This window comes from Suricata suricatta, chromosome 10 (genome assembly GCF_006229205.1).
Source record: "Suricata suricatta isolate VVHF042 chromosome 10, meerkat_22Aug2017_6uvM2_HiC, whole genome shotgun sequence".
Taxonomy (NCBI): domain Eukaryota; kingdom Metazoa; phylum Chordata; class Mammalia; order Carnivora; family Herpestidae; genus Suricata; species Suricata suricatta.
The window spans coordinates 6,689,388-6,702,960 of NC_043709.1; the positions used below are offsets into that span (position 1 = coordinate 6,689,388).

Consider the following 13,573-nt stretch of genomic DNA (forward strand, 5'->3'; position numbering starts at 1 on the left):
AAAGTTAGTTTGACAATAGCTAGGCCTCCAGTAAGTCATTAGCATGTGAAAGTCTCTGGAAACTTCCTGCCGACTTTATCTCCCCCGACTCCATAAAAGGGTCACTCCCCACACTTGCGGTGCAGTTCTTCTGTGCCTGAGGGTCCTGTCCCCATGCTTTAATAAAATCACCTTTTTGCACCAAGGAAGTCTTTAAGAATTCTTTCTTGGCCACTGGCTCCCCACAACCCCCCATCACCCCAAAACTTCATAACAGGCATTGGCAAGAATAGTGGATGCAGCAAAAATGCCCACCCAGGGATACTGCCAAACTGAATGGTACTCCCTGGGAACAAAGAGGGAGGCAGGCGTAGCCTTGGGCTGTGGAAGTGTGGAAGGAAGCCAAAACAGAATCCTGGAGGAGGAAGCTGTAGTCCATGCATTTTTTTAAAATCTTTTTAATGTTTTATTTATTTTTGATACAGAGAGAGACAGACTATGAGAGGGGGAGGGGCAGAGAGAGGAGACACAGAACCGGAAGCAGGCTCCAGGCTCTGAGCTAGCTGTCAGCACAGAGCCTGACGTGGGGCTCGAACCCACCAATGTGAGATCTGACCTGAGCCTAAGTCAGAGGCTTAACGACTGAGCCACCCAGGTGCCCCATCCATGCATTTTAAAGGGAAGAAAAACTTTGAAATTCACCATAATACCAGCACCCAGAGATAGTCTGATGCTTTTCATTACAATGCTTTTTTCACGTTCAATATTCTACAACACAGATTTTTATGACTTCACGGCACTTCATCTCATAAATAGATCATAATTTAGCCAATCCCCATTTCCCCCTTACTTTCTACAAGTTAAATTGCTGGCTCAGAGGCTCATTTTTAAGACTTTTGACGTGTAATACCTGTTTAATCAGTAACAGTATCAAACACATCTATATAAATTCTCCTTTGAAATAGGTCTGCTTGTGTGTCAGGTACTTTGTGGACTTTTTTATTATTTCTTTGCATATGCACAGCAACCCTACAGAGTAGGTAGTATTCCCATTTTACAGATGGAGACACACAAAGCCTCGGAGAGGTAAAGTGACTTGTCCAAAGTCACATAGTGGTGGAGCTGGGAAGACAATCTAGAACTGATCACAAAGTCAACGTGATGTTTAAATAATTTTGAGTAGCGAGATCCAGGAAGGTTTCTTGAAGGAGGTGGACCATGAGCCTCACGGGGTGGGCAGAATGACAGCGGAAGGAGTATTGGTCCGTGAAGGCCATCTGGTAAAGTCCAGAGCCCGAGCAAAGGCCATTAGATTACTTAAAGCTTAAGATTTGTAGGGCAGGGCAAAGTCATTAACCAGGAACGGGTGAGTCATAGAGTGATTGATGGCGGACGGGGAGACCCGGGGACAGCTCAGGTTCTTGGAGTCCCGCCCTCTCACTGCACTGCAGGGTTCGAGGCTCCGCCCCCGTCCAGCCACCCTAGATCAGCTGCAATCAGAATCTTCCCGCCGAGGTCTAACCCCGGCCCGGCTCCTCTCTTCCGGGTTCTAGCTCTCACTTCCCGCCTGGCCCAGGCTCAGGCCCCGCCCACGTCTGGTTTGGTACAATCAGAGCAGCCTGTCCCTCTCTGCTCCGCCTATGCCACGCCCTCTCCCCGCCTGCTGCAATCAGAATCATCCTTCCTGAGTCGGCTCAGACCCGCCCCGCCCTGGCCTGGCCTTCTCCCGCCGAGATCACGCCCTGGCCCCGCCCCTCCCTGGCCCCGCCCAGTCTAGCCTCTTTCCTATTCGGCTCTAGCGGCCGCATCACAGTCCTCTGCCGCGCGCTCGGAGTTGTAGCCATGGCGGTCGCCACTGAGGGCGCCCGCAGGAGGGAGCGCGTTCTCTGCCTATTTGACGTGGATGGGACCCTCACGCCGGCTCGCCAGGTAAGGCCCTCACGTTCAGCAGCTCCCGTCAGGAGTGTCACGCGGACAGAGGCCGAAAGTGGGGCCTGCAGCGGCGTGACCCTGGACAACCCGGGACCGAGTCTGGATGCAGCGGTATCCGGCCCCTGATACCCTAGGGCCTCTCACTGGGAGTGACGGGGACTCGGTCGCGCATGTCACATTCCCGGAACGTCTGCGTTCACCTTCTGCCCGGGAGCGTCGGGGCGGGTGGGGTTCTGGAGGGAGGAGGCTGCGAGCTGGGACCCAGCTTTGGAGCCCCAGCTCAGGCTTCCTCTCGCTGAGGCCTGGTCCCCGGACGCCCCCGCCTTGCCAGCCCGGGCTCCTGGCCTTAGGATGCACCTGGAGCGCGAAGCTGGCGTCTGAGGCCAGGGCTCCAGAGCCCTAGCCCAGAGCCCTCTGCGAGCACCCAAGCATCAGAGTCGCCACCTAGTGGGATTCGGGCGTCTCGGAGCCATCCCAGCAGACCTTGACAGGCTTGGGCAGAGGTCTGTTTTCTCAAGCTCCTCACCCACTTTACCTCCCACCCCCAGTTATGGAGGGAGATAAGGCTTCTGCACCTTTTCGGTTGAGTTGAAGGCTCCGCCCACCCGGAGGTGAGAGTCCCCAGGCCTAGTCTGGTCACTGAACGTACTGTGGCACGGGGAGGGTGGGAGTACGACTCGTTAAAAGGCTTGTCACCATGGTGATCCAAACTCTGCTCCAAGCTCAGTTTTTTTTTAATTATTTTTAATGTTTATTCTTAAGAGAGAGAGGGACACAGTGTGAGTGGGGGAAGGTCAGAGAGAGGGAGACACAGAATCAGAAACAGGCTCCAGGCTCTGAGATGTCAGCAGAGACCGACGTGGGGCTCCAACCCAGGAACCATGAGATCATGACCTGAGCTGAAGTTGGCTGCTTAACCCACTGAGCCACCCAGGCGCCCCCAAGCTCAGTTTTTCTAGCTTTGGATCTCACCCTAGATGAGTCCCCAGCTCATCCTCTCCAGCTGGGTATACAAATAAGCAGGCCCCTTTCTTGGGGGCCCTAAGGGTATTCTCCATTCCAGGGCCATAAGGAACAACTAAGATCCCCTAGATCAGTAGGGCTGAGTTGCAGGGCAGAGGCTGATGGAAACCCAGGTCTTAGCCTCCCCTTTTAGGTCCTGAGTGACTCCCCTTCCCTATTGGAGGGTCCTGACCTCTTTCTGACATCCCTGAGGACCCTGGGAGCTGCTGGAGGCAAGGCACCCAAACTCCTCCTTGTGCGCTCAGCCCCATGGAGGGAGGGTGGCAGGGTTGAAGGCACAGTCCCAACTCCTCCCTCTGACCCTTTGCTCCACTGACCCATTAGCCTGTACAAGAACAGTGTGTTACTGCTGTCCTCCAATGTTCATGCCAAGCCCTATCCTTAGTGCTTTTTAAAAGTTAATTTTTGGGGCGCCTGGCTGGCTCAGTCAGAAGAGCATGCACCTCTTAATCTGGGGGGCGTAAATTCTAGCCCCACCCAGTGTCGAGATTCCTAAAAAAAAAATAAATACATAAACTAAAAAATAAAGTTTAATTTTTTTGATTTTTTTTTTTTCATTTTAAATGTTAATTTATTTTTGAGAGAGAGACACACATAGTATGAGCAGGGGAGGGGCAGAGAGAGAGGGAGACAATCTGAAGCAGGCTCTAGGCTCTGAGCTGTTAGCACAGAGCCTGACACAGGGCTTAAACCCACGAACTGTGAGATCATGACCTGCAATGAAGTCAGTCCCTCAACCAACTGAGCCACCCAGGCACCGCTAATGTTTATTTTTGAGAGAGAGAGAGGGGGAGACAGAGACAGAAGATCTGGCGCTGCACTGACAACACAGAGCCCCACATGGGGCTCGAACTCACCACGAGATCATGACCTGAGCTGAAGTCAGACACTTAACCGATTGAGCCACCCAGGCACCCCAATAAGAGTTAATTTTTAATTATACACATCTTCATAAACACATTCTCTCGTAAAGAATGAAAACAGGGGCACCTGGGTGGCTCAGTTGGTTGAGCGGCCAACTTCAGCTCAGGTCATGATCTCACAGTTCCATGGGTTCGAGCCTGAAGCCTTCTTCTGACTCTGAACTTTCTCTCTCTCTGACCCTCCCCCCCTCACCTTCTGTGTCTTTCCCTCTCAAAAATAAACGTTAAAAAAAAGTGTATATAGAACATACCTTGAACTTTAAAAACATGTTTTTGAAAAAAGAATGAAAACATAACAGAGAAGGCTAACGTCCCCTCTGACTGTATCAGGACCCCTGGCCCACCCCCTTCCGAGACAAAGGTGGTTGCTACTGACTCCTATGGCTTCCTTCCAGACTTCGTCTAGATCTGTTTGCTCAGCACAAATATTAAGCATTGTTTTGTGAGGTTTTTCTTTTTCTGTTGTTTATTTTTTCTAATGAGTGGTATCATCTTGTGTGTGCATTCCTGGAACTTGCTTTTGACAGTTAACGGCATGTCTCGGGGCTCTCCCGTATTGGCAGCACAGGCCTGCCCTTTTCTGTGTAACCACAGTGTAGTATTTCAGAGTAGATATTTATCCTTCTCTGACTGATGAGCCTATGAGTTGTTTGCAGGTTTCCACTATTTATAAACCATTCCCCCAGGGACCTCCATATACATCCAGGCAAGAGAAATGCACGTTCTGGGTGACCAGGCACATGCACTTGAAGTTTTCCTAGATCTGGCCAAACGACCCTCCGAAATGACCGCATCGGATTTACACTCTCACGGGCAGCATTTGACATCATCATTTACTACAGATATTGTCAGCTTTAAAGAGATGAAAGTTTGAAAAATGGAGTGGAACTCATTAGTTTGCACTCCCTTGGTGGGGAAGCTTCCCGTGATTAGTCACCAGTTAATTGCTTGTTCATTTCCAAGCACTCTGGATCCCCGATCTCATTTAATCTTGGTCAAGACTGCCTCCATCTGGTTGCTACTTGATCCCCCATTTTATAGATGGGACAAGTAAGGCAAAGAAAGCAAAGTCCATTGCTCAAGATCATCCTGAAGTTGAGAGACTTTTGGAACCCATGATATCTCATTTTGAGGTCTGGGTTCTAAACCTTGAACCGCCTCAGATTCAAATGGAACTTGAGCTCCCTGGATTCTGAGCACCCAGTGAGGATTGAATGGAGGTCCCCGACATGCTGACAGCCAGAAATCTTGTGCTTTCCCCACCCTGTCCCTGCAGAAGATCGACCCCGAGGTGGCTGCCTTCCTGCAGAAGCTGCGAACCAGGGTGCAGATCGGTGTGGTGGGCGGCTCAGACTACTCTAAGATTGCGGAGCAGCTGGGAGACGGGGATGAAGGTACAAGGAGCGCCCAGAGCCAGTTCCGCCTTCGGGATGGGGAGTGGGGAGCTCAGGAGGTCCCTGGACGCATGTGCCTTCAAAGACCCAGCTCCGATTCTGTGTGGCAGAGGAAGTAGAGGAAACAGCTAAATACTCCCCTCACCGATTCACAGTGAGCACCTACCATGTGCCAGGCACTGTGCCAGGCTTCGGAGAAACAGCAGGGAACAAAGCAGACAGAATCTTGCCCTTCCTTCAGTGGGTCACATTCTCTGCTCTCTGCTGCGGCTCAGATTTCCTCATCTTTAAAATGCGCATAGTTGTGCCTGGCCCCTGGCCCCTGAAATGCACACTAGTTAGGAATGGCTACCATTGCTGAAAATGGCCATAGGTTAACTTCTTTTCATTTACTCCTCACCACCACACTTGAAGGTGGGCTTGGTTGTCCCATTTAACAGAGAAGGACTCTGAAGTCACTCAGGAAGCTGTTTGGGACCCAGAGCATCTGTTCTCAGCTGAGTCCCTGGTCTCAGCTCAGTTGGGCAGATCCCACCCGTTCTCAAACCAGAAACTCATTTGACTTTTCCCTTCTCCACCCCCCCACCCCATTGTGCATTCGCCAGCAAGTCTAGAAATATCTCCCTGTATGTCCATGTCTGCATCTCCACTGCCCACCATTGTCCAGGTGATTGCCTCCCACCGAGGCCCTGCAGCAGCCTCCTGGCTATGCCCCCTGCACCCCTTCCTCTCACACCCTCCAGCCACTTATGTGGCAGCCAGAGCTGAAAATTCCGCCTTGCAACCAGCGATGGAAGCCCCCAGCAGGTGGGGCTGGGGGAGCACAGAGCTGAAATAACACTCTGCTGGGGAGTCCTGGAAGGCTTCTGGAGGAGGGAGCCGGATCTTGGAGTGGGGGGGGGGAGGTCCAGGCAGAAGGGACCTGTATGAGCAAAAGCCCAGAGGTGTGACTGGCTTGTTTGGGGGAAAAGCTGAAGGTGAAGAGCCTGGAAAAGTGGGCTTTGAATGCCAAACCAAGGAGTGTGGGTTTTATCCCTCTACATGGCTCTGGGTACCTGTCTCACACTCTTTCTTTTCCTGTGGCCTCTACATGTCCCTGAAGTCATTGAGAAGTTCGATTATGTGTTTGCCGAGAATGGGACAGTGCAGTATAAGCATGGACGACTGCTCTCCAAGCAGGTCAGTGCCCCCCAGAGGACACTTTTCCATCACGGCACAGCCTGTGGTACCTCTGTCCTGGGCTGGAGGGGGGCACTGTGTCCGCCACACTCAGAGCCCCATGTTCCTTGCCCAGACCATCCAGAACCACCTGGGGGAGGAGCTGCTACAAGACTTGATCAATTTCTGCCTCCGCTACATGGCCCTGCTCAGGCTGCCCAAGAAACGGTGAGTCCCACCCGCCCCAGCCTTGCATCCAGCTCCCCGCACCCCGATCCCAGTCCTGAGGGAGGGCAGGGGCGGGTCTCTCAGAGGGGACCTGCATGCGCCAGGGCCCCAACTTAATGGTGTGCGGATTCTTGTTTGTCCCCTGGGAAGTCCAAGGAGGCCGTGGTCCCAGATGGGGCTGGATTTGAATTCAAGGCCATTCTCCTTCTTTCTGGCTCACTGCCCTCCCTCATACCCTCCTACCCATCAGTGGAACCTTCATCGAGTTCCGGAATGGCATGCTGAACATCTCCCCCATCGGCCGGAGCTGCACCCTGGAGGAGCGGATCGAGTTCTCCGAACTAGACAAGGTGCCACCAACTGTGTGACCTCGGGCTGTAGGGCCTCAGTCACTCCACCTCTGTGAGCCTTTCTTTGTTTTCCCATCAGTGAAATGGATTGACAGTGGTGGTGCTCTGATTCACCCACCATGTGCCATGGTCTCGCACTTCTGAGTCTTCCCAGCATGGCTGGTTTCCCTCCACTTACCTAAGCCAACACCCTAGGGTGTCATTTCCACCTTCCCACCCATGTGGGGTTCAGCAGTAACTCTTGATGCAGCCTCCAGAGTTCTCAAATCTGTTCACTTGTGCGTCCCTCCCCACCCCCTCCGCCAAAGCCCCTGCCAGTCTGTTCTCTCACGGTGCCCCCGGGAACCTTTTTAAAGCACCTCCACCGCCGTGCACTCCCTGCTTACAGTCCTTCCTTCGCTCCCCTCGCCAGCCGGGCAGTGTCCCAGCCCCTCCTGTGCTGCCCTGGGCCCTGAGGGGTTGCCCAGCTCAGGCCCTCCCCCTCAGCCTGCTCTCTGCATCTGGTCTTGGCACGTGCCAGTGTTCTCGCCTTTGGGTACGCTGCGCCTGCTAAACCTTGACTTGTGCTTTGGGATGGAGTGAGTCCATCCATCCAGAGCCTTCTCCTGCTGTCCCGTTTCGGGCCTTCTCTCCCCCTTGCTGTCTCTGCTTCAACCAAGTCCTCCTTGCTGATTCTAGAGATAGCAGACAGGTTCCCACCACAGGGCTGCACCTTCTGCTGGAACACCCTCTCAGACTCAGCTGCCCGGTCCTCTCCCCCACCTCACGTCTGCTCCCGTATCTCTCTCTCCTCCCATTCAACAGTGCATTCCTGCCTCTCCTCTCATTCCTCCCCAAGCAGCCCTCGCCACCCTCTACTACACTGGATCGCCTAGTGTTCAAATCTAGGTTATTATCGGTCTCCCTCGCTGAAGCTGTATGCTGCTTAAGGGGCAGGATCATGCTGGATCCCCTTTGCCCAGCACGTAGCAAGTGCTCGAGAGAAAAATTTGCTGAATGAATGAACTAGGTGGTGGTATCCGCATTTTATGAAGGAGGAAACTGAGGCTCAGAGAGGGGAAATGCCTTGCCAAGATCACATAGGGAATTGGTTGCAGAGCAAAGATTTGAACTTGGGACCCTGGGACTCCACCTGCTCCCCTCTGATGTTTCCGCAAGGGTGGAATGCCTTCCAGCTCAATGACACCCATTCCCACTCTGGGTCCCAAGGTTTAGAGTAGGCAATGCCCATGGGCATGGAGACTTTCCTTTTTGCGGTGGTTAAGTCTGACCATTGGCAGAGAGCCCCTCCCACATACATACTGAGAGGTGGCCTCCACTCAGGCCACCTAATTTCCAATCCTAGCTCCACCTCCTCCTTGCTGAGCAGCCTGGAAAAGTGGCTTTACTACTGTGTACCTCTGTTTTCACATCTGTAAAGTGGGGATAAGCATAGTTCCCATTTCATGGGCTGTAATGAGTAGGCGAGATGGAAGTCTGGCTTGGACCCTTCCCAAAGCTCCCAAGGTCTCTTTCTTGCTCTTGTTTGCCCCCTTCTGGTATTGGAGGGAGGGACGGACTTTCTCATCTGTGTGCCCTACACCAGCCAGGATCCCATATAAATATTTTACTCTCCTTCAGTCTTTCAGATCCCAAGGGCAGGTAGTCCCCTTCCTCAGATGAGGACACAGAGGCCAGAGGTTATATGACCAGCTCAAGGTCACAGTGCTGGTCCTTGCCGAGGCTGAACTTGACACACGGGCTGTCCAGTGATCAGCCTGGTTCTGTAGATGCAGGAGATCTGGGCCATCCTGGGCCATGTGGGAACATTTATTCTGAGCCTGAGATACCCTTAACTCTAACCCTGGGCCCACAAAATGGCCCCTGGTGGGACTCTGGCCTCCCTGGGGACCCGCCTGCCTGCCAGGAAGTCAGAACCAAGGCATCCTGCTGACCTCTTTCCGAGCACCCACCATCACTTAGTAACGGGACTTGCCATCCTCTTGGCATCTCATGCCCACCTCTGGGGTCTGGTTTGCTTTGTTGAGCTGGGCAGAGCCGGCAGGGCTGAGCCCTACTCTGAGGTGGACCCTGTGACCTGGGACTCGGACTGCCCTGTCCCCCTTGTGCCTCCACTCCAAGGCCTCCTCCAGATCCCCTGCCCACACCCCCACTGCCAGGATCCGGCCCTGAGTCCAGTCATAGACCTTCTGGACTTAAGCCCTGGCTCTGCCACTGAGGCCAGCTGACCTTGAGCAAGGCACAGCCCTGTCTCCAAGCCTCAGTTTCCTCATCAGTAAAGTGGGGGTCACGATGGAAGACCGAGCTCATGCCGGGCCTGGCCCACAGCCACCCTCTGAGCCTCGGTCTGCTCCCTCCCGTCCTGCAGAAGGAGAAGATCCGGGAAAAGTTCGTGGAAGCCTTGAAAACAGAGTTTGCCGGCAAAGGGCTAAGGTTCTCGCGAGGTACGTCCATCCAGGCATCCTGTGGGGTCTCAGAGCCTGGCACAGAAGCCAGCCCGAGTTCGCACTCCTCAGCACCCTTAGAAAGCCTTCCTGCCCCAGGTCTTCACCACCTAAACCCTGTGCATGCCCTGCCACCCACCCCGTTGCTCAGGTCAAAAACCAAAGCATCTCCCTCAATTTTTCTCCCTCACCCCTTCCCACATGCAGTCTACTAGCAAGCCCCAAGGCCCTGTGTCCAGAATGTTTCTGGAATCTGACCACAGCTCATTCCATCTCCACCAGCAGCCTTTCCTCGGGCTCTGGCTGACCCCAGCACAGCTGTCCCCCCACTGCCAGTGTCTGGAGGGACACTCCCTGCAGAGCAGACCGTGCTATACCCTTGCTCAGAGCCCTCCCTGGACACCAGGGCCTGCATGGCCCCCCCACTGCTCTGTCCCAGCCTTCTCTGGGACTGGCCCACTCCATGCTGTTCTCCTTGGGGACTGTGCCTGCTCCCCTACAGTCCACTCTGCTTCGGGCCTCAGCTCAGTGTCCCCTCCATGCCCTGTGCCGGGCTCGAAGTAGGTACTCAGGGTTGTTGAGTGAATGAATGAAGGATCTTGCCCAAGCTCACCCGGTGGGCCACCGTCCCCTGCAGGAGGCATGATCAGCTTTGACGTGTTCCCAGAGGGCTGGGACAAGCGCTACTGCCTGGACAGTCTGGACTCAGACAGCTTTGACACCATTCACTTCTTTGGGAACGAGACCAGCCCAGTGAGTATGGCTCAGCCCAGGTGCTTTCCACCCCAAATCACCCCCAGGTCAAGGCCAGGACACAGGGTTAGCAACAGACCAGGCCCCTGGGGCCCAGAGCTGGCTGGACACTTGTCCCATGTCACATAGCAAGTCCGGGCAGATCTGGTGAAGGCCCAGAAGGTGGGCTTCCTGGTGGTTCTGAGCTGCAGAAGAGGCCGCTCCAGGAGCAGGCGGGGGTGGGGGACGGGGGACTCCACGCCAGGGTGCGTGCTGGGCCTTAGCCCCGGGAAGTGCCTCCACGCACTACATGGATTTGTCTTCCCTGTCCTTACCTTGTGTGCAGGGTGGGAATGACTTTGAGATCTACGCTGACCCCCGGACCGTTGGCCACAGCGTGGTCTCTCCCCAGGATACGGTACAGCGATGCCGAGAGATCTTTTTCCCAGAGACCGCCCACGAGGCCTGACCAGGACCCACACCCGCTCCTAGGGACTTCCAGAGAGCTCCACCTGGGCCTAAAGAGAGCCCTGGTCCTGGCGTTGACGGGTAAGGAGCCAGGATCCATGTGGACAGCTGTCCCCAGCCGGTCAGCTCCTTGCGGGACTGGCTCCGTCCTCCACCCCAACAGCCCTGGCTGCTGCTGCTACCGTCCTTGTGAACAGAACAGATCTGCCGCCTACACTGGGAGTAGGCACAAGCTGGTGCCGGTCCGAGGCAGAGCCCGCCCTGCTTGCCTGTGCCGGAGGGGTACAGAGTGCGAGGGAAGGGAAGGTGCGTATTTGCCAGAACTTTCTCATAAATATTAAAGTTCCCGGAACAAGGTATGGTGTCAATTTCGTCTGAATGATTGGCCCCAGTCACAGATGATGTCACAGCCACCGCTTTGCAGATGAGGGAAAAGAGGCAGGGACTCCTGCCACTCCCCAGGGGGTCACACAGGGGTCTTTGATCCACTTGAGGGGAGCAGGCCAATGAAGCCCCAAACAAGGGTTGGTTTGGGGTGCCATCCCCAAGCTCCTCCCCCAAGGACCCAGACAGACAGGCAGCTCCGGGCCAGGCTGAGTCACAGTTGAGGGTTTATTGCCAGTGTTAGGAGGTGGGGGAAGGGGGTAGTCCGGGCGGTTGGGGGGTCTCAGGAAGGTCTCTGACTTGATGCTGTGGGGCTGTGGGTCTGGAGGAGCCCTCCTGCGCCCTCTGGCCCCGAACCGGCCCTGGGCTGATGCCACCACATCCTGTCTCCCAGCTAGTGCCTTAAGGGGGTGTGGCGGGAGGTGGGCTGCGGGGAGGCTGGCTACTCGGGAGTTAACCTACACCAATAAACCTTCCACCAAGGAAGCCAGAAGTCCTTACTCCTCTGGGGCAAGTCCTCTGGCCTTACTGGAGTAGCTCCAGCGCAGTGGGGTGTCAGGCTGGGCCATTCTCGGTTTGTGGGGGCCAGCCAGGATCTCAGCAGTTCTGGCCCCCTAGCCTTGCAGGGACTGGGTATGGGAGGGGTGAACCTACCCCAGCTGATCTCTACCCTGGGGCCTCAGGGCCCCCGCAGGGCTGGGGATCCTTCTAAACAGACACCCCCTCATTCTGGGCATTTGAGCCCATTTCATTCACAAATCCAATCTTCAAAAGGTCACTGTCCCTGGCAGACCTTCCCTTGACCCCCATCTCTTTTCCCATCAAATGATGTGTTTTCTGGAAAGGAGGGTGCTGGTGGTAGTGGTGGTGGTAGTGGTGGTAGGATAGAGGCAAAGCCACTCCGTCCTAGCCTCCCAGGCCAGACCAGCCCCCCACCCAAGAGTAAACACTCACGAGTGCGTACACACACCCCCCCCACACCTCTTAAGGGACTCATGAGGTTGGGATCACACACCTTGGCCACTGGCCTGTTGGGGGCGCAGTAGCCACCTACTGTACTGCGGGAAGAGGACCCAGCAAGGGGCTGCAGGGCTGGGGTCTTGCAGGCTGAGGGCCTTCCTGTGGGTGCCCATGCCCGGCCCTGCCTGAGGGGACATGTGTCTGTATCACCAGGTCCTCAGCAGCTGGTGTGTGTGGGCACGGGCCGAGTATCAGCAGAGCCTGGGTCAGGGCAAGGGGATGGCTCCATCCACACCGGGGGCAATGTGCCCCCACCCCTCCACACACCTGTGTCAGCTCAGCACAGCCCAGGGGAGGGGACACGGCCTCACTGTGTTCATAGAGCCTTTGCCAGGCTGAGGATGAGGGACTGTGGCCGGCAAAACCAGGACCCTCGGCTCCTTGCCTGCTTCTCCGGTAAGCTGCGAGGAGAGCACGGATGGAAGGCAGGCTTTGCCGCGGTGCTGAGGGGGCTCTGCCTCCACAGTGTACCCTCTTTCCCTGCTAGAGGCTGGGAGGCTCCCCCCGAGCTCTTGCTGACCTGGCTTCTGAGGAAAGGGGTACAGGCCACAGTGGGAGACCCCAGCCCAGGGGGGTGGGTGTCAGGACCAGCAGAGTCTGGTCCCTGGGGCAGAGGCAAGGGGAGCAAGCTGGGGCGATGGGCCCACTGGTGCCCCTGCCTCCCAGGCCCAGGCCTGACACAGGCCCTTGGAGGCTCAGTGGACAGGAGGGCAAGGGGGTCCTGTGCAGATGTGGCAGGGAGGGGGAGGAGTGGACAATCAGAAGGCAGGTCTGGTGGCCTCCCCTTCAGTCCAGCTCACACAACAGTCACTGGTCACGGGGGTGGATGGAGGCACACGCTCACAGCCACAAGCACAGACGGACAGACGTGTACACTGAGGCCGCCCAAGGGACTGGGTCGGCCAGCGCAGCGGGGCCCGGAGCCCGCTGCTGCCCATCTACCCAGTGTGGCTCCCCACCCGCCCAGCGGCCGACACGTGAGCCCCCCCGCCTAGGAGCCCACGACCTGGCCGGACCACGTCTCGTGGGGGGTGTGTGGGGCCAACTGTGTGAGCACCACCTCCACGGCCTGGAACTTCTGGTTCTTGGGTGGGATGGGGCACATCTTGTAGGTTACCTCGTCGCCTTCCACTGGCACGTACTCCCCCTCGATGCTGGTGGAGGGGAGAGGAGCGTCAGCCCAGCAGCGGCCCCACCCCCCTCCCCCAACAGCGGCGGGGTCTGACGGTGGCCATCCCTCCCTTCCCAGAGCTTCAGCTCTCAGATCTGTACAGGGAGAACCCTAAACAGCCCCTCCCTCTCTCTGCGGTTTGAGGATTAGACGTGAACACATGGGCGGTCAGGAGGCCTAGAGAAGCTCGGTGTCCCTTCCAGGTCCTGCCTGGCATCAGGGCCAGGGGCCGGGCCTAGACCACCTCTCCTCTGTCCGTGTGTTCTTAAGGCAGAAAAACTCAGGCTGGCCCAGCGCTTTTGGTTCCCAAGATGCTGAAACAGGATCCCAGGGCTCAGCCAGTGGTTCCCGGGGGGGGGGGGGGGGG

General features: G+C 56.0%; 2 protein-coding genes across 3 annotated transcripts in view; one reads left to right on the forward strand and one right to left on the reverse strand.

Annotated features, from left to right (window-relative positions):
- Positions 1-1,760: 1,760 nt before the first annotated feature.
- PMM1 (phosphomannomutase 1) lies at positions 1,761-10,988 on the forward strand. Of its 2 annotated transcripts, none has more exons than XM_029953771.1 (8): positions 1,761-1,908; positions 5,134-5,251; positions 6,354-6,430; positions 6,546-6,637; positions 6,888-6,987; positions 9,356-9,431; positions 10,069-10,184; positions 10,510-10,988. In XM_029953771.1, the coding sequence occupies exons 1-8, from the start codon at positions 1,822-1,824 to the stop codon at positions 10,630-10,632; spliced, it is 789 nt and encodes a 262-aa protein (XP_029809631.1). In that variant the 5' UTR covers positions 1,761-1,821; the 3' UTR covers positions 10,633-10,988. The 2 variants fall into 2 exon arrangements, with proteins under 2 accessions (XP_029809631.1, XP_029809632.1); XM_029953772.1 differs by having other exon boundaries at positions 1,785-1,908; positions 6,344-6,430.
- Positions 10,989-11,225: 237 nt separating this feature from the next.
- CSDC2 (cold shock domain containing C2) overlaps positions 11,226-13,573 on the reverse strand; it is a 12,919-nt gene continuing 10,571 nt past the window's right edge. Inside the window, exons 4-5 of the mRNA XM_029953773.1 lie at positions 13,487-13,490; positions 11,226-13,189 (exon numbers count right to left, since the gene is read on the reverse strand). Coding sequence (XP_029809633.1) covers positions 13,027-13,189; positions 13,487-13,490 — 167 coding nt within the window. The 3' untranslated portion in view covers positions 11,226-13,026. The remainder of the gene's footprint in view (positions 13,190-13,486; positions 13,491-13,573) is intronic.

Bases quoted from the DNA above. Each gene is read 5' to 3' on its own strand.
- PMM1 (XM_029953771.1), top strand. From the start codon at position 1,822: ATGGCGGTCGCCACTGAGGGCGCCCGCAGGAGGGAGCGCGTTCTCTGC. The intron at 6,988-9,355 runs GTGCCACCAACT...CCCGTCCTGCAG, and splicing joins AGTTCTCCGAACTAGACAAG to AAGGAGAAGATCCGGGAAAA. The intron at 10,185-10,509 runs GTGAGTATGGCT...CCTTGTGTGCAG, and splicing joins TTGGGAACGAGACCAGCCCA to GGTGGGAATGACTTTGAGAT.